The sequence below is a fragment of the Gymnogyps californianus genome, chromosome 9 (assembly GCF_018139145.2).
Source record: "Gymnogyps californianus isolate 813 chromosome 9, ASM1813914v2, whole genome shotgun sequence".
Lineage (NCBI taxonomy): Eukaryota > Metazoa > Chordata > Aves > Accipitriformes > Cathartidae > Gymnogyps > Gymnogyps californianus.
The window spans coordinates 16,167,750-16,194,143 of NC_059479.1; the positions used below are offsets into that span (position 1 = coordinate 16,167,750).

Below are 26,394 nucleotides of genomic sequence, written 5' to 3' on the forward strand. Positions count from 1 at the left end.
CTAACCTGGACTTTATCTAATATCTAGTTTTGTCTTGGATATTATGTGGGTAATTCACATTATGTCATTCAAGTTTCCAAAATACATCTCCAGAGTATTGGTAAATTCTGAGTTCTGTTTTGCCCTGTATTAGGGATTGGAAGAGTTCTTGGATGATTTGTAATGAACATTAATCACAATTATAGGCATGTCATTTTTTGAGCTTTAGAATTTGTGTCCTCTCAAAGTTTGTGTGACTGTTGCAGCAGGTGCAAATATTGATGTAAACACAAGACCGCATCCATGTAAAGAAATCTGTAAATGATCAGAAGACTTTGATGCACACTGAAGTAGGGCTTTCCTTCCCTGGACTTTAAATAGCGTTAGCAGAACTGCTACCTTCCCAATGCGTTTTCACTTTTCTTCATAATACAGAGAAGAGCCAGCTTTGCCTTCCTTTACAACAAAACCCTGTGCATGGATAATAATCCCACTAAATCCTGATATCATCTTTTTAAACCATTTGCACATTGCAGGAGAATGTGTAAGTGGGGGAGGGTAAATATTTGGAGAAGAAAAAGGTACTCTCATAGCCTGAAGCTAATGGGTGTGTGATATGGACACATCACCCACGAACGTGTTGTAGGATGCACTGTGGTGAGGTAAAGCATAAAACATCTTTCTCATCGTGTGCCTGGACCTGACACTTCCAAGAAACAGCAAACTTGGGGTTGTTTTCAGAGGGCTTGTTCCCACGCAGTCTCTAGCATGCTACCCTGGCTCAGGGTTGCGTGTTGTGAACACAGCATTTTAATTTCCAGCTTTGCCTATGGGGAAATGAAGTAGCATATGTTTTAAGGCCTGCTACTTCTTCTTGCAGAGATCACACTGCTTCAGTGAGAATTGGCTTTGGCTTCCCATGACGTGGCAATCTGAAGGGAAAAAAAATCTGTGAATCCTGGCTTAAATGGGTAATGTGAAATGCAGATGTGTCATTCTGCCTTGCCTTGATGTCCACAGGGGCAGGACTGAGTCTTCTGCTGCTGCTGACATGGGTCTCGCATTGTTCCTTGAAAGTGTCAAAAGTGGAAAGCAAGCTGCACTTTTTGGGTCCCTAGAGGGAGTGTGCAGTGCCCCGACCCCCCGACTTCCCCAGCGTTCCCCCTGTCTTTGTTTTCTTCCTCACTTACAACCTGTCTCCTCATTTTGCTCTCCCTTCAGCCCAATCCTATATGCAAACAACGGGGAGAGAAATGGGAGGGGGTATTGTTTTCCTTCTTCCAGCTCTGCAGGCCACAGCCATCCCAGGAGGGCGGGAGCACGGTGCTCCTGCTGTCACATCCATCACAGAATGAATTTGAGGGTGGCTTCTGAATTTAAAATGAACTAGCAGCAGTTCTCAACATCGTCCTGCATGTCTTCCTCTTGCTCCTGATTTTTCTCTATTCATTGAATGCAACCTCGTGTTAGAAAGCGATTTGTCCTGCTGGCTCTGCAGCAGGAAGGCAGTACAGTAGGAGGGGACGCTTTACTCATCAGCTCCCATTGCGTTCGTCTGTGATGCCAGCCCTTGCAGTCACATCTGTGAGTACCACAAGAGAATGGGAAATCCACTCAGACAGTTGTATTGCTGTAGGTGCATAGTGCATCCTCACAGTAGTGTTTTCCTCAGGCTTTTTCTCACTTAAAACCCTTATGTCTTCTTCTTGTTACTCTTAAACATGTTTCCTCCTGCCCTACTTCATCTCCCAAGAATGAAACAGTTAAAAATCAACATTAAGGGTTTTACAGATAACTGCTTATTTTTATTATTTCCTGCAGGCAGAGCTCAAAGGTTGAGAGGAAAGATGCACCAAACTGCAGTTCTGCCTGAGAGGGCTTCCTTCTTGATGGAGCATTCTGGCTCCAGCCGATTCTTTAGCCAAATTTTCTTTCTCAGCCTTCATTTCAGAATATGACCCGTTAATACGGGAAGAAAATATGGCCTTCAGTTCTTACTCTTAGGTTTTCCCCTGTTGACTTTCAAACCCATGAGACTTCTGAAATGTTGAGATGCAGGTGTTTATGTGTTTCCTTCCAGGGAGCGGGCTGCACGTCCTCAAATGAGTGTAAGATGGTAATGTTTTACAGTAGAAACCCTTGTTAGTGAAAAGTGAAGTCATCCATTTCCTAGATTAGTTTTGCAAAAAACAATTCTTTTGTGTTATGAGGAAGAATAAAATAGTGGGTTTGACATCTTCAGAAAAGAAGGTTTCCACCTAAAACTTTCTTGGGAAAAAAAAACACTTCAGTTTTATCAAGAAAGTAAAAGCTTGAAATCGCAGTGAAATATTCTGCTCCCATTTCATTCAGAAATTTCTTCTTGGTTGACGCACTAGAAGATACATTTTCTGAAGTACTGAAGAACAAATTGTGTTGTAGCAGGAGCCAAACGCTCTTGTGGCAAACAAAAGGTTGTTTGTACAACCTGTGTACTGGAGTGTGCCGAGCAGCTGGAAAGCGTGCGAGAAAAGAGCAGCGAGACTCCAGATGCGACACTTTGCCAATCCTCCCATTTTCAGGGTTTTTATATTACAAAGTTTCTCTTGTTTCTTGGATGGAATAACACAGATCCAGATCCAACAAGCAGTCTGCCTTCAGTGGCCTGATAAATTATTCTTAATTTTCTGGAATAGGTTAATTTCATTTAGGTAAGGGAAGACAAAAAGACCAGGCTATTCGGGGCACTGCCAAGTAAGAAGATTAAGTCAGCATCAAATCCATTAGTGAACCGATTTATCTATGTTGGCTAACACCATTTCAGCCTCTTTGTCTTGCCTTTTTTTTTTTTTTTCTTGGGTGGCAATTTAGGTAACCCATAATCTCGCTGCTGTATTGCAGCATTACATGGTGGTTGCTCTGCTTAAAACTAGGTTTACTGCCTTCTTAACATTTTTTAAAGCAGATTTAGTTTAGTTTTGTTTTTTTCATGGCAACTTTTTCTTCTTCTGCGAATGTAACATTTCTTTGAAAACTCATGGGGCTTCATTTCTGGGAATATGCAATCCTAATCATTGTAGGCTACTGCAGAATATGCCTGCAACAAAGAAGTTGCCTCTATTAATTGCACATGTATATGTGTCCATTATTATTCAGTGTCAGCTCTGAGCTTCCTTTCAGGAGACCTGTTCCTGGTCTCCATGGTGGGCCTGCTTGTAGTTGTCTCGCCAGTCTTTGTTTTCCTCATTTTACTTTCCTACTGATTGGAGAATTGGAGCCTCATGGACAGAGGTTCTGGTATCAGTTGAAGTCTAACCTCTGATGGAGACTTCTTCCATCTTTGGGATATTTATAACGTGTCTGTCTGCTAATTTCCTGGTCTTGAATTTTGCAAGTTCTACCAAGAAACATGTATGCCGACCTGTATCTCTGCCTTTGTTAGTCTTGCTGAAGCAGTCAGGACTTCAGGGAAAAGTCTTGGTTTAGAGGAGACTTCTGCTAATAACTCCTTGCCCACAACGAGATACTCAGGTTTCCTCTTCTAGGCTGGGACATGGAAGATGAGTTAGTTTGACTTGAAGCCAGCAGCAACCTCTGAACAGTATTGTGATGTTACCTCTGATTTTCTTGGTCTTTAGCATCATTTGTACAGAAGATGAGTTAAACGCTGAGCATCACAATGAAGCCAGTTTTCCCATAGGCTGGTTCTGCGTTGTGGGAGTATGAACTCGACTGAAACTCATCCCAGTCTGTGGTTTTGTAACAACTGAATTACCCGGTTTCCTGGAAAACTTGAGGTCACCCTATACCTTTTTTAATGAGTGCTATCACTCACAATACCCCTGCTCTGCTAGGGACCAGTTTCCATTGTGTAGAAACCTTTTTTTTTCAAATGAGTCATCCAATCTTCTATAAAATGTGAATGAATTTGGCCTTCAGGAACAAAAATTACTGGGGAAAGGCAGGCCGTTTGATCAGACACACTTCATTTCTCCTGGAAACCGGGGTGAAAAATGGAGATGAGCAGCACTGATATTCTGAGGTTTATACCTGAGGGAGGAGTGTATTCATGTCCAGCTGTTGTTGGTAGGTCCTTTTACTGTGAAAGCCATTTTCATGTGTTGAGAATATTTGTAATTTATGGTTTATATAGTAATGATATAGCAGCAACTTCATGTCTACCTCAACACAGGGCCTTTTGGGGGACAGTGAGGGTGGTTGTGTGGGGGTTCAGGATGGTTTAGCTCCTCGAGCCTGTGAGCACATCTTGTTGGTGTCTAAAGTCTCCAAGGCATGCATCTTTGTTCTTGATATTTCCCTGTCTCCCGAGGAGGAAGGCAACAGCCCTGTTTTATGTGATTCTGTGATTACCGGAATTGACTTGCTGGAAGTTGACATTGTTGTAAATGCTGCCATTATCCCAAAGCAGCCTCTGCATATGCTTCAGCCCATGCCTGTCTTTCAGCCAGTCTGAGAAACTTGTAGCATTTACCATGACAATGATTCGCAGTGCCCTGTCTTCCATAATTACCAGACCATCTGAGGATTGTGCAGAAAGTGCTGATAAAGAAACCCAAATAATAAAGTGGACTGAAGAGAATAGGTGTGTTCCTGTCAAAGAACACTCCAAGGTCTATAGTGCAGCTGTAGCTGCTCCTGATGCAAAGGCTTCTTCGCAGACAGTTTAGTAGGTATCACTTCCACGGAGCCACATCACTTTTGAATCTCTGCCACGTGTGCTTAAATGTTCCCACACCGGGCCCAGGGAACAGGGTCCTGCAGTGTGTTGTGCTGTGCATGTGTATCAGGAGGCATAGGGAGCATTTTGTTCTTTTGATGAAAATTTCATTGCTTTTGCTCTTAGTACTTCAGTGTCCTTTGCGTGTGCCTTTCCTGAGTAGATGTTGCAGTCATATAGCAACATATTGTACAGTTGCTGGTAGTTTCAGCTGCTTCAGTCTTCTTGGCTATTACGTAGTGCTGTTGTTATGGCCAGGATTACAAAGCCATGCTGTTGTACATAGACAGCAAAGCTCTTTTTCCTGGCACATGAGCAAGTGTTCAGTTTTGGGAAGCCAAGAGGTATGTGTGAGCTTTTTGTTAAGTGACCCACTGGGAGATGTGCAAGCAGCAGGAGCCTGAAGGGGAAACCAAGGCTGGACTTCAGTTCCTGAGGCCATGGTCTCTGGGAACAAGGAATTAGCTTTGGGCTCCAGTTACAAAGAGGGAATTGTCTGCAGGCTGTGTGTGACCATCTCTGTTCCAAAACAGGCATAAATTAAACAAGCAACACTGACAGTTTACACGAGCCGCATCACTGCTTTCTCAGATGCTGACCTGCGAGGCCATAGGCAGCTTCTACCCTGTGCCAGAAGGACAACAGTGTGTTTGTTCTCATGCAGTGTGATTTACAATGGACCTTTCCAATTATCCCCTAGAAATCAGCTGGTGAAGTTTCTCTGGAAGAGATCTTCAGGTGCTTTGCAAACTGACACAGGCTGCAAGCATGGAAGCGTTGATAGTCCAGGAATGGACCATGACCGTATTCAATTGCATCCAGCTTAGAGCATGAAAGATTTCCAAGTCAAGTGGAAGCTGCAGGATAACTGCTGGATGCAGCAGTCCAAGTTAGGAGTTAGTCAAGGGCTCTTCTGATTCAGACCTCTATTGTTATGAATCCCCAGTGATGTTTGTTAACCCAGCTAGCTCTGTCCTTTTCCAAGGCCAGCAGCTCCGGTCACAGCACTTCTAGCAGCAAAATGTGCTTCTGGTACCGTGGTGGGGTAACGACTCTGTCTACTTGCATGGGAAGAGTGTTGCCTGCTGAATTTACAGTTGCATGTGCTGCAGTTGAGCATTTCTCATCTAAACGCCTCCTGGTTTGGGGGATTGAGGGGAATGCCAAGACAGGTAAATAGGGCTGTGCTTCTGCCTGTTTTATCCCGCTTCTTTTGGTTGTTCTTGTGTATCACAGGCTCCTGAGACTGCTCTGCATGGGGCTGTTCAAACTGAAGTGTTCAGTTTGGGACAACTGCCCGAGAGCCAAATTAACTGGGAAAGTCCTTGCTTGAGACAAGAATGGGTCTCTTGTTTGTCCTTACAGTCAGTGCTCCAATATGAGACTAGCTCTGACTAATTAAATGCAGAATTACGCAGTGCGATCACCTCCTGCCCTCTAAAGAAATACAGAACAAAACCTGTCAGCACTGCACGCTTACGCTGTGGGATAATCTGGGGCTGGCTGGCTGGTTAAGTACTTAATTTGTTTGTTTTTTCAATGTTTATTTTGGGCCTCATTGAAGCGGAATCATCCCGTCCCCTCTGGAAATCAGCATCCTTCAGGCAAAATGTATAGCTTGGCTTGCAGGATACTTTTCAGTCCTGAGCATTTCTCAGTGGCTCCTGTGATACCTCTACAACATCAACTTCAGGTGTGACTTGTGTAAGCCTTGTTCACTCCTGTTCCCTCCTGGCAATCCCAGCAGCCTTCATAGGTGAAACCAGTGCCTGGTGGTGTAGAGAATTTGGGAGTGCTGATACTCGGGGACAGGCATGGCCTCGACCTATCTGGAGAGAAGGAAACATGTGGTCTGCTCCAGGACGGCATTGGTATTGATGCTACAGACCCATCAGCATCCTGCAAGTTGAACGTTTGCATATTTTTAAGGAATATTGTAACACCAAGTGAATAATGGTAAAATTCAGTCTGCTAAGATTCATTACTTTAATATTGGAGGGTTCCAGCTGATGCCAGATTAACATATTCATAGGGTTTTAGGAATCGCTTGGGTATTAACAGTTACCTTTTAATCTGAAATCTTTGCAAGGGTCTCTTGTCACTTCTGCGCTAATGACTCAGCCTGTCTTTATAAGAGATTGATTTTCTTTACATGGTGTTTTGAGACTAAATACGAAAGAGGGAAAATGGCCCTTAATTTTAACAAGTTCCCATTTGGTTTAACAGCTGCTGTGAGTTCTGTCTTGTCTTTTCGGCTGTATTTGCCACTTTGGCAGTGTGTTTCTGGCTGTCAGTCTTACGGAGTTCTAATGAAATGCGACACTTTTTTCTTTTCCCCACAGCTGTTATTTGTCATTTGATATAAATCTGCCTTCTTAGAGTTTTATTCCTGAATAAATGATAAAAGGACAATTAGTATCAGAAGGCAGTGCGGGCATGAGAGTTTCTGCTTTGTTGCTAACGTAGAAGAAGCCATCACTCTCCTTTTAAAGGATGTGTTGTGTAGCTGAATTTGGGAAAGACTTTGAACTCCTGAGGGAACCAAAGCTGGCCTCTTCCCTGTTCTGCCCTTTGCTACTGCCTTGTCCTAATTAGCAGTTAAACTCCATGCCCTGCACTCCTGGTGCTGAGACGCTGGCTTCTGGCAATCGCTCTGGGTTTGTTTTTCATTGTGGTGCAGTCAACACTGTGTGTTTCTCCACTGTGCTCCCAAATGAAGGCTGTTACCTCTGCTGAGTTAGCAGACATGGGCCCATGCTCTTTGGTGTGCATCTTCCCCACCCTGGAGCCAGGGAGCTGTGACAGCCAGAGCTGGGTGACGTGATAGCCTGGGCACGGCGTGCCCCTGGGGAGGTTCATGGGTGGTTCAGACTGGAGAGTTTGCTGCAAGAGCTGGTCCTGTTATTTTGTGTTAATCTGTTACTGAAGCTGCAAATCCTAGTTCCTTCTAGCTCTGATGTTACAAATAACCCCCTGGATTCCTTAGAATATATACAGATACTTGACTGAGCTATTTGAGTCTGTTGAAAACTTCATGTGGTTGTGCAAGGGCGGTCCTGCTGGACCGAAGATGACCTCCTTGCTCTCAGAGGTGTTTCCCGAGCTGCCTAAATGAACGTACAACCAATGTTGGTGCGTTCCCATGCCTGACAGGGAAATGCACACCATATCACTCCGTGCTGCCAGCTCTGCTCAGAAAGCAGAGAGCTTTTGCTGGACTCCACTCAGTTTCTCATTAATGTGCAAAGCTCTCATCCATTTCTGGCAACGCGCCAAGCAAATTTTTTGACAGAATTTCTGCAAAGCTTTTTGTAGTGCACGCTAAGCTCTCCTTAGATCTCTCTGTCCTGTCTGTGTTTCTAACAGCTTGCTTTTGGGGCTCCCTATGAAGAAGGAGGTGGGCAACATGCTGTGAGTTTTTGTCGCCTACCTTGAGACGCCTGTGTTACACTCCTGCTAAGGACTAGAAATTCTCGTCCTTTCTAACCCTGTCAAATCAACCCCCTCTCAGGAAGGTATTTTTAATGATATGTGATATTGCAAATACCCTTAAGAGTTCACGATGACTGTATGACATCGGTGTTTGCATTTGGACACAAGGACTTCTCACTAGAAGACTCTGTATTAAGCCCATGCTTCATTTCATCCTTAAATCTTCTGTGACTTTGGAGTTTGTTGATAAACAAAAATACTTCATTCGGGACAGATAACAACATGGGATTTCAGCAATTAAATGAAAAATATCAGTGAATCCTACTAGGGAGAGGAAATGGAGGGTCACAAATGGTTCTGAAGAGACTGGGAGGCAGGAAGTAATATCTTATGCTTAATGAATGATAGCTCTTTAAAAAATGCTGGTCTTAGATAAAGAAAGTCTAGGAGTGGAGAAGAGGGCTTTTCAGAAATTGCATAGAGTGAGGTTTTTCTTTTGGAAATTTAAGAATCTTGACCATTTCTCTTGTCTTTGGAGAGGATGGCAAATGAAAGTGTGTCCTCTAAAACTGATAGAAATTCCAGCACTTCAGGAGCAAAAGGCAGTGTGAAAAGCCATAGCTCTTCCTCTGTTTTGCCCCTGCCTGGGGGGAGGTCTCACGCTGACTTTAGGTGCTGTTGAGTTATTCCTTTGTTTCTGACCTTGCTCAACCAGCACATGCCTAAAATCTTTTTTTGTAGCAAGCGGGGTGGAAGGCAACTTGGATTTGAGTAAGGCCAATGTCAATCTAGAAATGTTCCTTCATGTCAGTAATCTTTAGGAGGAGACGCTGTGCCTGAGGGAGGTGGTCAACCAACCTCCCAGGGTCCCTTCCAGCTCTTTTGTCACGGATGGGTTTCATAGTCATACCCTTGGTCATACAAACACTGAAGGGGAGAGCAGAGCCTCCCTTACCAACCACCAACTGGCTTAAAAGTTCCACTCGGGGTTAGGATTTAAAGGGTTGCATGCAGTCCTCTCTGAGCCTCCCTGGCTCATAATGGGAGTCGTACGGCTCAAGTTACACGTTACCTCTTTGAAGTATCCTGGTATGGATGTTAAGTATTTTCAGAGAGAAGAAATCTCTGTGATTTATTTCTTGCTGAGAAAAGTTCAATAGTGATAAAAAAGGAAAAGGGGGGAAAGTTTAAGGGGACACTAAAAGCACCATCACTTGATGGTGATTATACAACTCTAAAAGTAGGCCTGCCCTTATCGCTACAGACGAGAAACTAGGACTTCAGGGTATTTCAGGCAATTGAGCTAAGTACCTCAGAGTTTCTTTGGCTTACATGGATGGCCTTTTTTTCAGCATCTTTTATTCTTTCTGGTGTGTTTTGCTGAGGGCAAAATGTTGTTTGTGTAAGAGCAGAATCCAGCGATGCTCTTGTACTGGAAGCTGTCGATGGCAGAGGTGTCTGCCAGCCTTGTCAGTTATGATCCACAAGTGCAAGATCTCCCTTTTAATGTCTGTGTTGCTGCCTACAAGTATGGCTACTTACTTCAAGAGGTTCCTCCAGTAATTTAGGTTTCATAGTCCCATGAAATCTTATTCTCCTTCAAGCCAGCTGGATATTAGCCACCATTAGACTCCCTATTGAGATCAGGGTTAGAGCACACCCATTTGAGCCATTTGTTCACACGGGCTTATGTCGGAACACGTTCACTGTGGAATTTACTGCAAAAATGTCTTTTCTTTTTTAATATACCCACACATTGCACCTCAAAGATGATTAAGTTTCATAAGTCATTAGGAAAAAACCAGAAGCAGCTGCCTTCCAGCAATGCATTTGGGACTCCCTAGTCCAAGTTTCTCATATCATCAATTGTTTCTTCTTGTCCAGCCTTGACATGAGTCCTGCAAACCCTGTGGAATATCTGGAGTGAAGCTTTTGCTGATGTTGTGGGAAACACTGTTTTTTGGACTCATTTCTGGGAAATGAAAAAGGTCCTTTAGGGCATGCATCGGTTTTTTTGAGGTAACTTTTTCCAGTATCATTATTATTCTTACTGAAGCAACTTTAACTGTTTGCATTGGACTTTTGCCCATGCAATTGTGTCAGAGTCCCTAAAGTGTTCCCAGGTGAAAGTGACTCTCCATTTCCAATGGGATTAGTAAATAGTTGTGAATGAACCAGGAGGTCCAGAATAGATTTTCTTTTACTTTCTAGTCTCCTACTTACATGCACTACTTCTCTCACAGTTCACATAGTCTTGACGAAGCCATCGAACCTTGAGTCTCTTTCTTTCCCCGTCTGTAATGTAAGGAATATTACTCCTCTTCCTTGCAGATTGTGAAAGCTGGATGAACAGTAATTCAGGTAGCTCAACCTTTTTCCTTGCCATGGGGCTGGATGCTGGGTTTGGAGGACTGACTATGCACAGGAGTGTAAGTAGCTCCCCCCATGTCTGCTGCTTTCCTGTCCCTCATGGTACCATTTTTCTTCCAGCCTCATCCTCACTGCATGTACATGCTGTGGCAGTACCTGCTGCATTGCCAGGTTCAGTGTGAGGCCTCAGGAGAAAAAAAAACATGGGCTGGAAGGAATTCTGTGGACGAAATCTACCCCTTTTTTTTTTTTTTTTTTTTTTTTTTGTATAATCTGCTTTTATAACACTGGCCACCAAATGTTTGAAAAAATATATTAAGGTCATCAGAAGAAAAGCCAATCAATTGCAGTGCAGCACTGTAAGGCATACCGGGACCATGCTGTAGCCTACAACGAGGCTGTCACCTTGGAGATAAATGGGATCCCAATTATGTTTCTTTTTCCTAACTAGTGGCAACTGCTGTGCAGAAGCAGAATAAATATCCTACCCTGATTATCACCCTGCTACTGCTCTAACAGCCGAGCCTTCATTTAGGTAACCTCTATTCAGTTCAGTACTTAACTAGCAGACCCTCTGTTTTCAGTGCTCAAAAGATGAGCAGAAAGGAGCTGGTTTGTTACAGTGATTGGTGAAAAGGCCACTTATGAGAAATCTGGTATGTGCTCAGCACATCTCCATCAACAGCAGGGTGTGCTGGCCCCTGCCCACGAGTCGTGGTCAGCGAGGTCTTTGCTTGGCCAGTGAATTCCTCACCCCAAGCCCAAATCGAGGAGGGACTTTAGAAGGCCGCCTTTGATTTAGGAAGGCATCGAGCCTTTGACTGATCAGATCATGGGGTGTCAGGGTGCAAACTTGGTGTGTCAGACAGCAAGCCCCACGTAGGTTAAGTCCGGAGCATATCTAAGAGCGCTAAGGGGAGAGTAAAGATGGAGAGAAACAGGCCTGCTTTCCCTCCATCTCTTGCCAGCCACGTTTTCAGCATGTTTACTCAACACATTGTTTATAGCAAAAGGAGGAGGATGCTGTGTAATTACAGCGAGGACAGATTTAACAGCTAAGGCAAATTAAATGCAGCTCTGTTGTGGCAGACTGCAGTGTTCATTTGCCTGTGAGCAAGTCTGCTTTCCCCCTGTAAGTTCTGCATCCTGCAGCTGTCTTCATGATGGCTCTCTTCCTTACATCCCTGCATTCCCCTTTCTTTGGGCTTTGACACCTGCTTGCAGGACAGTTTTTCTTAATTAATAAACCTAAGATTTGCCCTGTAATACTGTAAGAAAAGTGCAGGCCGATATGACTTCAATTTCGTGCTTTTCAAGACAGCTTGCAGACGCAGCAGATTGACAAGCCTGCTTGCACTGGGTTTCTTTCAGATTTGCCCTACCTACATGAGACCAGATTCTGGTTCAAGGACTGGCATTTGTTTACCCTCCTCAAAACAGTTGAGAAAGGAATTTCAGCTAAATAGTCTGTATGGCACAGACTAATCTGTCTTGGCAGTGGAGAACAGGAATTCATGAAGTTCCTGAGGAGGCAAGATTTGCTGGGAAGGGAAGCAGCCCTCCTTAGACCAACCCAGAGTGGGAAAAGCAGATAAGCTTCCTCTGGGCACACGAGCCCATCTCAGCATCCCTGAGCCGAGGACACTCAGAGCACAGCTGCTCTGTCTTAGCGTGTGTCCCCAGCATAACTCTGTTCCGTTAACTCAAGCTCTTCTATTACTATTCCTCTAATGATTGATTTAGGCTTAGTTATTTCATATGTTGCTTACCTTTTTGTCTAAAAATGACCTCTATCGTTATATGGCAACTGACTTATTTTTACGTTAGTCTCTTGTTCTTGTTGGACAGGGTGCTATAGAGGAGATGCTGAGGCCAGGATCAGTATGTGTTAGAGGTCTGTCCTGAGCCTCCATTAGAAAGTGAGGCTGGATTCGGAGCAGCATTTTGTGTTGTGCTGGTCTGTGTCCAGACTGAGCTTTTTCTCTATGGTCTAAGCTCAACTTGCTCTCTCCTGAAGTTGGGTACTGTACAATACTACTTCATTTCAAGTCTGAATCTTTAAAAAGGATATTAAGGTGTACCTTGAAAGGGGCATCTGAATTTGGTACTACAGCATCTAATGCAGCCCAAAAGTGAACCTAAGTGTGTGCACAAACAACCCTTAGGAAAAACACCTTTAAGTGTTCATAGGAAAGCTGGCTGCTTTGAGTCTCCTCTCAAGGAGCTCCTTGCCTTGGACAGTCCTCACCTTGCACAACTTCTTTGGTCCATCCTAAGGCTTAACCAACAGACCAGCCACAGTCTGAAAAGGTGTTGCCTGTAGCAGAATTGGACAAGATTTGGTCCAGAATAAGTTAAAGGATAAATGTCCTTCACTGATAGAAACATTTTTGTGTGGTGATTTTTTTTTTTTTTAAATAGCTTCATCATTTCCATGTACAATTCAAAAGAGTTACAAGGAAAAAAAAAATTGCCTCCCATCCCCACCAACTAACCAGAAAGAGCTGGGACTGGAGAGAGACTCATCCCTGGGATTGCAAGGCTGGGAGGCCAAAACAAGCTGTTGGTTGTGGCAGGGTAATATCTGCTCCTTGCAGTGGAGGTCCGGGGGTGTAGTGACTGGTGCTGTCACTAAGATTTAGTCAACAGACCGTGCTGGCGAAGTACAAGGAGGAGCAGGAGCCAGCACCAGGGCTCCGCTGTGTTCGTTCGGCAGGGCTCACCAGGGCAGTCAGACATGATTTTTATCACTAAAATCAGCTGTGTGTTCAGATCTGACTATACGCTCTGCCTGACAGCTGCCTAGGAATCGGTTGCTTGCACAGAGCTCCGTTCCAGGCCAGAAACACACTTTGACTGGCACCAATAGCAAAAGAGCATTATTAAGTCTATTAAGCCTGAGTTCACAGATTTTATTTTAGAATAGTAACAGATGGCAAATGGTGGTGGTACAGCTGCCGGGACTGGGAGAGGATGGATGCTGGTTTGTCATTTCAATGGATGCTGGCAATAATTCACATTTATGTTTATACAGGGCCTTTCCTGTTTCAAAGCACTTTACAAACCAGTTGATAAATAATGGGCTTGGAGTTAACATGGGCTGGTAGAGCTCATCCCCGTGCTCATGTGGCCAGTGTGTGAGGGTAAACATAAGGGCATCAGCCTGCAGTCCCTGCACAGCCTGGATGGGAATTAGGCAGCTGCTTAAATCACATAGTACCACTCAGCAAGGATTTCAGGCAGAAAAGGAAGGTAAACAGCTGGAATTCAGAGGGTGGCACTGGTAGCCAGGGTGTCAAGTGGGAGTCTGGGTACCTGGACTCAGTCTCTTATGGCTGCAAGAGGTTTTGTTTAGACTCTTCCCAAAGACCTGCCATCTCCCACAAGAAGCTGCCACAGGGAATAGGTAGCCATCAGACATGCTGTCCTTGCAGAGCCAGACACTGCAGCCAGTGCCGTGTGGGCTCAGCTGGCACTGATGGAGATGCTGAGGCTTCCTCTCGCTTGGTGCAAATTGGAGGGTGGCCCCCAGGGCCTCCTGCCTCCGACGCTCTCCATCAGCCTTGCTGGGATGTGCTGTGAAGGCAGGTGGTGTTTCCGAGCCCATCTTTACCCCAAGCATTTAGAAGTGATACAGGGAGGAACCGAGTTTTTAAGTTGATTGGCTTGCTATCTCATAGCCTTACTGCAGGCTATGAGTTCGGTGGTTGTAACAGTTAAATGACAGGAGGCTGGGGCACATAACCAGAAGGGGTACTTTTTAGCACTTTTTTTGTATATATTAAGAGCCAGATCAAGAACACCACTTATTCCTCCTCCATTACTAGCAGATCCAGTTGCCATAATTGCATCCAGGAAGAACATCACACTAACAAGAGCTAAGTTTAGAAATCCAGAAGAATTGCAGCATCGTGGTTTTCCCTCATGCAAAGGGTCACGACTTCCAGGAAAACACAGGAAGAAGTCATTAAAAGGTACATAAATGAACAGAAAATGATATTTTTAAAAAGTTGAAAATTGTTGGAGGTAGGTAAAACATTAACTTTACATAGTTTGCTCTTTCTTTATAATATCTTCAGATCATCTTGTTGGGCAGGTGTGCCTAAGCTGAGCAGGATGTGTTAGGATTAATGTGGAGTAACAGGGGGAAGCTTTCCAAACAGTGTTTCTCTGGGATGATCTAAAAACTTCTTTTTGTTTTTAAAATATCTGAAACTCTGAAAATGGGGAATTTGCTCTGCATTGGTACCAAAAGAGGGCCAGCCCCTTTTTAAAGGTCCAGAAAAGGATGTAATTAAAATCCTTTTTATTCAGTCGAGAGTGAATGTCCAGCTACCATCTGCGTCACACCAAGGGAAAAATCACCTCCTTTACATTGTTTCCAACGTAACGGTAAGTGATATAAGGAAAGATATGAAATCATGCGAGCAGGGCTGGTCTCTAATTTCCAGCCCATTTCCACAGACTTCTGAGCTCAGATACGACTTTGAATCTGGCTGCCTTTAGCCAAATGAAAGTTATGAATCTCTGGGGTGTAAACACTGCAAATGATTGCCCTTCGCTGCATTCAATTAGAGCAGCTGAAGGCATGGCTCAAATATGTTTTTGACAGCAATACAACTAAAAGGTCATGACCTAAAAGTAAGTCTAAAATGCAGTAATCCAGTTCTCCACCTGGCAGTATAAGCAATTCCTTTCTTTATCCATCAGCCAAAATAATATATGGTGCATAACAAAAGAAATGTAACTGAAGTGCTGGGGAACCGGTCCTTTCTACTTCAGTAAATACTGTGAGGTTTTTCTCCCACTCCTGGAAGCAAGTCTTTCTCACAGGTCCAGAGGGAAAGGCAGCTTTCACGCAACTGTGGCGATATACTGATGAGATGGCTAACGAAGCTTGCAGTCGTGATGCCAAAGTGATGCCGAAACGTCTGGTCACGGAAGGGCGCAGGAGGAGGCTGAGAGTTCGCTTTGCAGACTGCTTCCCGCTCTGCCTTGGCCTTGCTCCTGCATGGATGCAGGGCTGGCACAAGGCAGGGAGCCGCACTAAGTGCCCACAGTTTTCCCGTAGGGAACGATGCCAGTAAACTAGGTAATGGTTGGTAGCCTGGAGCAGACTGCTGTTCTCTGGCTTCACGATTGTGCTGAGAGATCTCAAAGGACTTCTGCCAGGAAAAAGTTAAATTATTCTGGAGTTTTATGCTTTTGTCTAGGACCTTCATGGTGTCCTTAAATTGGCTATTTCTGTGTTCTCTAACCTTACATCCTAAGGATGCTGTGGGCTGGCAATACCTCTTGTCCTGTCTGTTCATTACCCTCTGTATCGTTTTATGCAGCACAGTCAAAATTTGAGACCAGCTGGCAGCCCAACTGCATTGTCTGTTTAACTACAGGAAACCACGCTTTATCCCCCTCTGAATCCTGATGCAGTAATGATAACAAATAATTGACTGAATGCTTTTTCCTTTCTTTTGTTTATTTCTCTCTTTGAACAGACTCCCTAAATACACAAATAAAACCCTCAATTAAAAGTTGTGGATTAATGAATTGAACAACAGGTTTTGGTTTCCCCCCCTCCCCGTTGCATGGATCTCAGGGAGAGTTTCTCTGATTTTCACTTGTGCTGCCCTGTCAAACATTTTCAGTTGTCAAAATGGGTAAGTACACGCTGGGCTGTTGTACGGGCACATCAGATGCATCAGTGCTTATCAGAATGCTGAAAAGAGACAACAATTAACAGTCTGGGACTTCTCATGTACCACTTCGTTGCTGCATGTGTGGTGTTCACAGTTCCCTGAAAGCCAAAAGCTTGCATGCAGCAGTGACATGGGTCACAGTCCCCTGCAGAAAGATGGTTCTTAATGCTCTTTGATGGGGTAAACACTCTCTTCCCCGGAGTGATCCTTTAGAGTTTGTGATGTAAGAAATGCTTGTCAGAGTGAGGGCTGCAGGATCAGGATCCCCCAACACCACAGTATTATTATCCGTCTAAATTACAGCAGTATGTGATCAATATGATTGCACATGCTCAATGGTATCTTTATATTATAAAAAGAACAAAATTGGTCTGAAAGTGTTTTCTATGAACTGCCACTTAGTTTGGAGAATGGAGCATGCACTTCATGTCTGTAGACTGGAGGTTAGTGAAATACAAGCACATGCACAGCGAGTGGCAGGTAAAAACAAACAACAAAAGGAGGCTATCAAAGCTAATAAAGAGTCTAGTTGCATGCTGAATAAAGCTTTTATGACTTTATCTTTTTGCTTGGGGCAAACAGTACATTTTGTTTCTGTTTTGCAGTGAGCATAAGCTTTGCAAGGTTAAATAGAGAGTATTAGGTTATGGTAAGTGGTCATCAGAGGCTTGCTTTACAGTCATGGCCTGTTAAATTGTTTACTGAACCTTATTATATATATCTCTCTGAGGTTGATGTGAGTCTTTATTCCAGTTTATCTCCTTGTAGACATGAGTCTGTTGAGTTTTTCATAAAACCTGAAATGACAAACATAAAGTTTAAGATGCTTTTTATTATAAGCCACAAATAGTAATGTGTTACCACAAACATACCAGTCACCCCAATAAACTTTTAGTGTTATGTCATTGTGTGTCTTAGCACGTCTTTCTCAACATAGGTTTTTATAGCTGCTGTTCTACAACTGTCAGTTATTCTGGCTGCAGCCGGACAGATGCCAGGATCTGATCTCACTGACGGGAAGAGGTTGGGACAGTGAGGGGACTGGTCATGCAGTGAGCCCCCATGGCACTCATGTCCATCATGCTCATGGGTCAGCTTCTGTCTCACCTGCTGGCCTTGAGGCTGTTGTATGTGGTTTTGTTTGCCTCAAAATGCCGTGCTGGGCACTGGCTACCTGGGAGCGACTCGGATGCCTGCAAGGTGATTGGCAAGAAGGGGCAACCTGGACAGCAAAGCCCTCTTTCCTCCTCAGTTGGAGCTGGACTCTGCCAGGCGAGCAGAAGTTGATCCGCAAAACTGTCTCTTTGCTTTGGTGCAACTCCTGTTGCTCAGGACATTTCAATTTCATCATTGGGTTTACAGATAACAGTGTTAACTTCAGGCTGCATTGAGCATCTGTATCTTGTTAACCTGAAGCAAACAGTTCTGTAATATTTCAGCAAGGAACGTGAGTGTAAGAGAGCTTTGTATGGATAACAGAGAACAAGAGTTTTGGGTGTTTGCTTTGGGCATTTTGAGATGTAGAAAAATAGCCAATTTTCAGAAAAATATTTTACCTTACCTCCCTGCCCCCCCCCCCCCCCCCCCCCCCCCCCCCCCCCCCCGTCTTTTAACCCCCCTTCTAGGTTCAGGATACCTAAACCACAGCCCATGTGTACTAGAGGACAGCCCACAGCTGCTGCGTGGGAACAGCAGGGACAGGCTAGATCTCTGCAACTGAAGCTTCTGCACCGAGGGATTTCCAACAGCCTTGGGAGGCAGGCAGGGCCAACGACCCTTGTGTTCCTACAGCGATGCTCAGTTAATCACTGTAGAAGAATGATGTCCTTTTGTATGGAAGTCAGGTGCTGTTCGGGCAGCCTGCCATTGAAGACCTTTACGTATGTGGTTTATTGATTTGCAGAACTCATCGTGGTATTTCCACGTTTCCTAGCACCAGGACTTGACGATAAGTCCTCAGATAACCTGTGTTGTTGGATAATGCAGGCAAAATGAAAAGCAGGGCCAGGGAACTGCTGGAATACAGGAACAGGCTGTTGGAGCGAGCAGAAACAGGATTATAGGAGTATGGGAGGGAGGAGGGGAGCTCAAAGGCAAGAGTACTATGGCAGAAGATGTTCTGGGATAAATTCCCTTTTGTATTACTTGCACATGCTTATAATCTGCTCTGTAGGTGGCCTTCAGGTTGTTTTGTAGGGTTTTTTCCCAAAAAATTTGTGGATTACACTGTGAACAGTGTATCATACCTCTATAATCAACAGCTTTGTGTTGGACCTCTGTAATATAAAAAGATTTAAATTTTCTCTGAAAAGGTGGCGAAGTCTGTATTACCAGCATGCTTGTGACAGACTTGCTTTTCTCCACCATTCATGCTTCTTCATGGGACTCGCTTTGAGAAACCTGGTCTACTGGGGGCTGATGGAGTCCATCTGTCAGAGAAGGCGAAGAGCTTCTTTGGTCATAGGCTTGCCAAGCTAGTGAAGAGGGCTTTAAACCAAAGTTGCCAGGGGAGGGGAACCTCAATCCATCCCACTCCTACCAGTTTGATGCCAGTGCCAGCAATAGATGCCCAGAGCCTGGAGAGGGATCACAGGTCAGCAGGAGAACACCTGAAGAGCAGCACAAAGCAATTCCAGCTACTCCAGCCAGTAAGTCAGCTTCATCGGGGGCCCAATTTAAATGCCTCTGTGCAAATGCACGTGGCATGGGGGATAAACAATGAGGAGTTAGAGATGTGCGCATGCCTGCAGGGCTATGATCTTATTGGCATCATGGAGACATGGTGGGATGGCTCCTATGACTGGAAAGTTGGAATGGAAGGATACAGGCTCTGTAGGAAGGACAGGCAGGGGAGACGAGGAGGGGGTGTTGCCCTCTGTGTCAATGACCAGCCAGAGTGCATGGAGCTCCGCCTGGGGATGGATGAGGAGCCGACTGAGAGCTTATGGGTCAGGATTAAAGGGAGGGCAGGGACAGGTGACATGATAGTGGGGCTCTGCTACAAGGCCACCTGACCAGGAAGGCTGAGCAGATGAGGCCCTCTGTAGACAGATAGGAGAAGCCTCACGTTCACAGGCCCTGGTCCTCATGGGGGACTTCAACCACCGCGATATCTCTTGGAGGGACAACACAGCAGGGCATAAGCAATCCAGGAGGTTCCTGGAATGCATTGATGACAACTTCCTTCTCCAAGTGATGGAGGAGCCAACGAGGAGAGGTGCTGTGCTGGACCTTGTTCTCACCAACAAGGAGGGGCTGGTGGGGAATGTGAAGCTCAAGGGCAGCCTTGGCTGCAGTGACCACAAAGTGGTGGAGTTCAAGATCCTTAGGGCAGGGAGGAGGGCGCACAGCAAGCTCGCTAGCCTGGGCTTCAGGAGAGCAGACTTTGGCCTCTTCAGGGATCTGCTTGGTAGAGTACCATGGGATACAGCCGTGGAGGGAAGAGGGGCCCAAGAAAGCTGGTTAATATTCAGGGGTCACCTCCTCCAAGCTCAGGAGCGATGCATCCCAACAAAGAGGAAGTCAGGCAAAAATGCCAGGAGGCTGGCATGGATGAACAAGGAGCTCCTGGACAAACTCAAACACAAAAAGGAAAGGTAGAAGAGGGTGGAAGCAAGGACAGGTAGCCTGGGAGGAATACAGAGAAATTGTCCGAGCAGCCAGGGATCAGGTCAGGAAATCTAAAGCCCTGATAGAGTTAAAGCTATCTTGATGGCCAGGGACATCAAGGGCAACAAGAAAAGCTTCTAGAGGTACGTTGGTGACAAAGGGAAGACTAGGGAAAATGGGGGCCCTCTCCGGAAGGAAACGGGAGACCTGGTTACCCGGGACATGGAGAAGGCTGAGGTACTCAACAACTTCTTTGCCTCAGTCTTCACCGGCAAGTGCTCCAGCCACACCGCCCAAGTTGCAGAAGGCAAAGGCAGGGACTGGGACAATGAAGAACTGCCCACCATAGGAGAAGACCAGGTTCAAGACCATCTAAGGAACCTGAAGGTGCACAAGTCCATGGGACCTGATGAGATGCATCTGCGGGTCCTGAGGGAACTGGCGGATGAAGTGGGTAAGCCACTATCCATCATATTTGAGAAGTCGTGGCAGTCCAGGGAAGTTCCCACTGACTGGAAAAGGGGAAACATTCCCCCCATTTTTAAAAAGGGAAAAAAGGAAGACCCGGGGAACTACACGCCAGTCAGTGTCACCTCTGTGATCGGCAAGATCATGGAGCAGCTCCTCCTGGAAACTGTGCTAGGGCACATGGAAAATAAGGAGGTGATTGGTGACAGCCAACATGGCTTCACTAAGGGCAAATTGTGCCTGACAAATTTGGTGGCCTTTTACGACAGAGTTACAGCATTGGTGGATAAGGGAAGAGCAATGGACATCATCTACCTGGACTTGTGCAAAGGATTTGACACGGTCCTGCATGATATCCTTGTCTCTAAATTGGAGAGACATGGATTTGACAGATGGACCACTCAGTGGATAAGGAATTGGCTGGATGGTCACACTCAAAGAGTTGCAGTCAACGGCTCGATGTCCGAGTGGAGACCAGTGACGAGTGGTGTTCCTTAGGGGTCAGTATTGGGACCGGCGCTGTTTAACATCTTTGTCAGTGACATGGACAGTGGGATTGAGTGCACCCTCAGCAAGCTTACCAATGACACCAAGCTGTGTGGTGCGATCGACATGCTGGAGGGAAGGGATGCCATCCAGAGGGATCTTGACAGGCTTGAGAGGTGGGCCCATGCGAACCTCGAAGTTCAACAAAGCCAAGTGCAAGGTCCTGCACCTGGGTTGGGGCAATCCCAAGCACAAATACAGGCTGGGTGATGAGTGGGTTGAAAGCAGCCCTGAGGAGAAGGACTTGGGGGTATTAGTGGATGAAAAACTGAATATGAGGCAGCAATGTGTGCTCACAGCCCAGAAAGCAAACCGTATCCTGGGCTGCATCAAAAGAAGTGTGACCAGCAGGTCAAGGGAGGTGATTCTCCCCCTCCACTGTGCTCTGGTGAGACCCCACCTGGAGTACTGCATTCAGCTTGGGGCCCCCAACATAAGGAGGACATGGACCTGTTGGAGCGAGTCCAGAGGAGGGCCAAGAAGATGACCAGAGGGCTGGAGCAGCTCCCCTACGAGGACAGGCTGAGAGAGAGTTGGGGTTGTTTAGCCTGGAGAAGAGAAGGCTCCAGGGAGACCTTATAGCAGCCTTCCAGTACTTAAAGGAGGCCTACGGGAAAGATGGGGAGGGACTTTTCATCAGGGAGTGTAGTGATAGGATGAGGGGCAATGGTTTTAAACTGAAAGAGGGTAGATTTAGATTAGATATTAGGAAGAAATTGTTTACTGTGAGGGTGGTTAGGCACTGGAACAGGTTGCCCAGAGAAGTTGTGGATGCCCCCTCCCTGGAAGGCCAGGTTGGATGGGACTTTGAGCAACTTGGTCTAGTGGAAGGTATCCCTGCCCATGGCAGGGGGGTTGGAACTAGATAATCTTTAAGGTCCCTTCCAACCCAAACCATTCTATGATTCTATGATTCATGTATGACTCCATAACTGGAGGATAGAGCACAGTGGCAAACCAATTTATACTAAGTAGAATTTAAAAACAGGACAGAAAATGTGAAAGCTAATAAAGAAATATAGTCGCATGCCAACAAAGAGAAAAAGATACGTCTGAAAATAGTGTCACAGAAGCAGATAATTTTAAATTTGAGATGAAGTCCTGCTGGTATTATTTATGGGCAGGACACCTTTGTTATATAGTGGAAAAATGTAAAAAAATACACTAGTGAAGATCATTGGCAGGAGACTGCTCTTTACCTTCCCTAAATGCCACACATTAGATGGCTTCCCATTCTGCAATGTTTTTGGGAGTGAAGGTCCAATCTCATCCTACAGAGGACAAGGACATGAGGCTTTGGCTGCAGGGCCCAGCACACAGTGGTCTCATAGCAAACCAGGGATTGCAAGGCTGAAGCAACGTTTAACTCAAGTTACTCTTATTTTAATAATTAGCCAGCAGCCAGTTCCCATACTTCGAAGGGCATGTTCTGCTTTGGAGGCATGCAACGTGCACCCTCTTTTCAGTACTCAGTCGTTAAAAATGCACTGATTTTTCAGGACTGACTGGCAAGTGGCTATTATATGGGTCTGACCTTCATGTTCATCTCACCAGAAGAAAAATATGAAGTTGACCACATTGCCAAAGAAAATGGAAGATGAGTTTGTTTCTGTGAAATAGTACCGAGTGAACCTTTCTGACCTTATTTTCAGGGACCCAACACCCTGCTGGGAAGACAGGCCTTCTAGCTGATAGGAGAGCCAAGACTGCAAGGTGAAAGCACAGAGCAGAGGATGGCAGGTTTGCTCTCCAAGTAAAGGAGGAGGTTATTCTTGTCTTGATAAAACCGTCTCATTTTCTCCCTGCTGGAGCAACATGCAATGAAGTGGTGTCAAAATAATACACACAATACTGTGCTCTTGGGTTGAATCCAAACTACTGAGTCCATCCTCTGAATATTATTTTTATAGATTTTTTTTCCCCCTATATTTTTACTTCCTCCCAACTATTCAAGTTAGTGAAGAAAGACTGACAGAGACTGCTCATTTCTCCCAGCAGCTGGCAGTGATGTGAGGCTAATAATTTTCCCTATGATTTTGCTAAGCTTTGAATTAAATCCACTGATGTACTGTCTTAAGTAGGGAATATCCCGCTTTGTTCTGCTTTGCCTGATTCAGAACTGGGTGTTGAATGTGGCTGTCTTTCTTCCCTAGCAAATGCAGAGGCTTGCTCTCCGACTGCCTGTGTATATAAATGTGTATCCAAGTGGGACAGGTCCAGTGAAGAGGGAGGGTTGTGGTCCTGTCAGTGGAGTCTGTCTCCAGCATCCTCTGGAAGTCTCCTAAATTGGGTTGCTGATACCTCTCTGTCTCTGTTTTGCTGTCTTGAAAATTGTTTTGGAAAACCTTTCCAAAAGGAAATTCTGGTGCTGGGGACATACATTGCTTTTTGTTGAAGTGCATGTTTTTGATTGAATGAATAAAAGTTTTGCTGTAGAAGAGCATTCCCTCTCTAGGGTGCCTGCACAAGGACTAAGCCTGACCACAGGTGGTTCTGCCCTTGACAGTGGGCATAAATAGAGTTAATTACATGGGGACCAGGTTCAGTGACTGCTTTTTAAAAGGCTCGAAGTAAGATATTAGATCAGCAAAAAAGCAGCACTGAGGCACAGCAGCCACAGAAGTTGTGTGCTGAGGTAGACCTGTGTATGTGAAATCTCTCTCCAAAAAGATTTCAGCACTTCACATGACCTCTGCTGATACTTATTTTTAAATGACGCTTTGTGTCAGCTGTCTCAGCTCCACACTGCCGTGGGCTATTCTTAAGTCTGGACTGTTTTCCAGTCAGCGTGAAGTGGACTTTGCTGCCTGATATGAACTGTTGACTTGTCCTGGTAGTTTTTGTTGGCAACAAACATAGCAGTAAGCCAACTGCAATGGCAATGCAGCCGTGATTTCTGCCAGCCCTTGGGTGTATTTTCCAAATACTGAAGCCAGTGACCTAGCTGAACTGAGGTCTCAGAGAGTCCTTTCATGGATACTACAGGAAAAGACCTCTTTTTAGTGGTTTTTTTTCATATAATCTGGTAGACAGCAGTATATGAGCGTTTGAAGAGAAGGTGCAGGTGTGATCAGTCAGCTGGGATGTTGCCTGTAACACATAGGGCCATAGGTGTTAACACCTTAAATGTTTTAAACAGCCTCTACTGGTACTCTAGTAATATTTTCCTTCCTGCCACTGCAGATGTACCTGAAGGTAGTAGAGTTAGGAAAAACAACTCCTTTTTCTAGTGTGCTGTCGTCTAACTGCAATGTTGAGCTCCTCCTGAAATGACAATTTGTCTAGTGATCAAAAAGCTGAATATTGACAGATGTCCTTTTCAACATTATAGCTGGTCCTGTAGTTACACCAGTTCCCAAAAGACCTCAAGGTCCCTTTCTTAGTGCACTCCTCTACTCTGACTGGCAAACTGAACAGAAAGGCTTTTTGCCTACCTAAAAATACACCAGACTCATAAAATGAGCAGTAACTGCTGTTAGGAAGTCACTGGTTGCCCGGGTCATTGGAGGCTGCTCCACACAGTGGAGTTGGCAGGTGTCCCATGCAATGTGCCATTTTCAATCCAGCAAGGCTTACATTATTTTATATTTACACAGACTCTCAAGTCTCTTTATTTGAGAGCCTAAATGAACAACCTGCAGCATATACTCTGCAGAGATGGCTGACAGCAGCTTATTAATCACATTCCCTGCCCAGGCCCAGCCAGTGTAGGAGTGACTGATCTTCCATATTGCATTGGACAACTTTAATATTAAAGGAACAGGAAAACATACCAAATAAGTTAAGCACATAAAGGCTGGCTGCACCATGGCTCCTGGAAGAACACATGCTCTTTAGCATGAACACTGCAGAAACTCTGGTGAAAATATACCTGTTCACATGCCAAAGACCAAAAAAAGACCTCTCCCATGCAACTGCTGTCAGTGCAACGAATAAACCACTGAAAACTTAACCTGCCTGCCCCAATTCTTTGGTCCATGATGGACAAAGCTTATGTAAAGTGTCACTATGTGATGTTATAGAAAGTGTTGTGTCATATATAGTATTTAAAGGAGTGAAGTTGTCTGCAGGACAGCGAATGCTAGGTGGCTGCCTGGTGACTGCAGTTGTGCTGGCTGATTAACAAGGAGAGCAAAATCCTTCTCTTCTACACAACCTAGAGGAAAGCAGGAACCTGACCGACAGCTATAGCTGAGTTAAGGGTAACGCGTCCAGTTTAGGATTTTCTTAAGAAGGAATATGCAGGTTAATCATGCCTAGTTGCTCTCCATTGCTGTCACTAGTAGAGCAAAGTCTTATTTTCCAGGATTTCAGATTCCAAAAGGAGGGTATAGAGTGAAGCCTGTGAGAAGAGTTAGGCCTAAAGAGGAGTTCTGAGTTGCAAGTTCTCTATCTGGACCTAAGCTAACCTCTCACAGTCTCTCTTCTCCTTTTTTGTAGGCAACATCTTTGTCGTCAGTTTGTCTGTCGCAGACCTTGTAGTTGCGGTTTATCCATACCCTCTGATCTTGAGTGCCATTTTCCATAATGGATGGACCATGGGAAATGTTCACTGCCAGATAAGTGGGTTCCTGATGGGCTTAAGTGTCATCGGGTCCATTTTTAACATCACGGCGATTGCAATCAACCGCTACTGCTACATCTGCCACAGCCTTCGGTACGATAAGCTCTTCAACCTGAAGAACACCTGCTGCTATCTCTGCCTGACCTGGATACTCACAGTGGTGGCAATTGTGCCAAACTTCTTCGTTGGCTCCTTGCAGTATGACCCCCGGATTTACTCCTGCACCTTTGCCCAGACGGTAAGTACATCATACACCATCACAGTGGTGGTGGTTCACTTCATCGTCCCACTGTCCATCGTGACATTTTGCTACCTGCGGATCTGGATTTTGGTGATTCAAGTCAAACACCGGGTGAGACAAGACTGCAAGCAGAAGCTCAGAGCAGCTGACATCCGGAATTTCTTGACTATGTTTGTGGTTTTTGTCCTTTTCGCTGTGTGCTGGGGACCGTTAAACTTTATTGGCCTTGCTGTTTCGATTAATCCTTCAAAAGTGCAGCCACACATTCCAGAATGGCTTTTTGTCCTGAGCTATTTTATGGCCTATTTTAACAGCTGCCTCAATGCTGTGATCTATGGGCTTCTTAACCAGAATTTCCGGAAGGAGTACAAAAGAATACTGCTGACACTCCGGACTCCCAGGTTGCTGTTCATTGATATGTCCAAGGGTGGGACAGAAGGGATGAAAAGCAAGCCATCTCTAGCCGTAACAAACAACAACAACCAAGCTGAAATACATTTATGAGTCAGAACAGTACTATTTAGTCTGGATTACAGTTGTATATATAATATATAAGAGCCTTTCTATGTGTGCATTTCACAGCTGGTGTTGCTAGGCCCCTCATGCAAAGGAGGAGTCTGCTTCTCATGCAAGGAGGGAGTCTGCTACCTTTCATGCTTAGATTATTGCTGTGACATCAAGGCTTTGAGTAAGGATTTTCAGAATGGAAACGACTGATCTTTATCCTTTTTTTTTTTCATATGCCATCTTTCACTGTGTGCCTAATTAATAG

At 45.0% G+C, this 26,394-nt stretch overlaps 1 protein-coding gene across 1 annotated transcript in view; it reads left to right on the forward strand.

Annotated features, from left to right (window-relative positions):
• GPR50 (G protein-coupled receptor 50) overlaps positions 1-26,126 on the forward strand; it is a 47,540-nt gene extending 21,414 nt beyond the window's left edge. The window contains exon 2 of the mRNA XM_050901738.1: positions 25,258-26,126. Within this exon, the coding sequence (XP_050757695.1) occupies positions 25,258-26,126 (869 nt within the window). The remainder of the gene's footprint in view (positions 1-25,257) is intronic.
• The last annotated feature ends 268 nt before the right edge of the window (positions 26,127-26,394 follow it).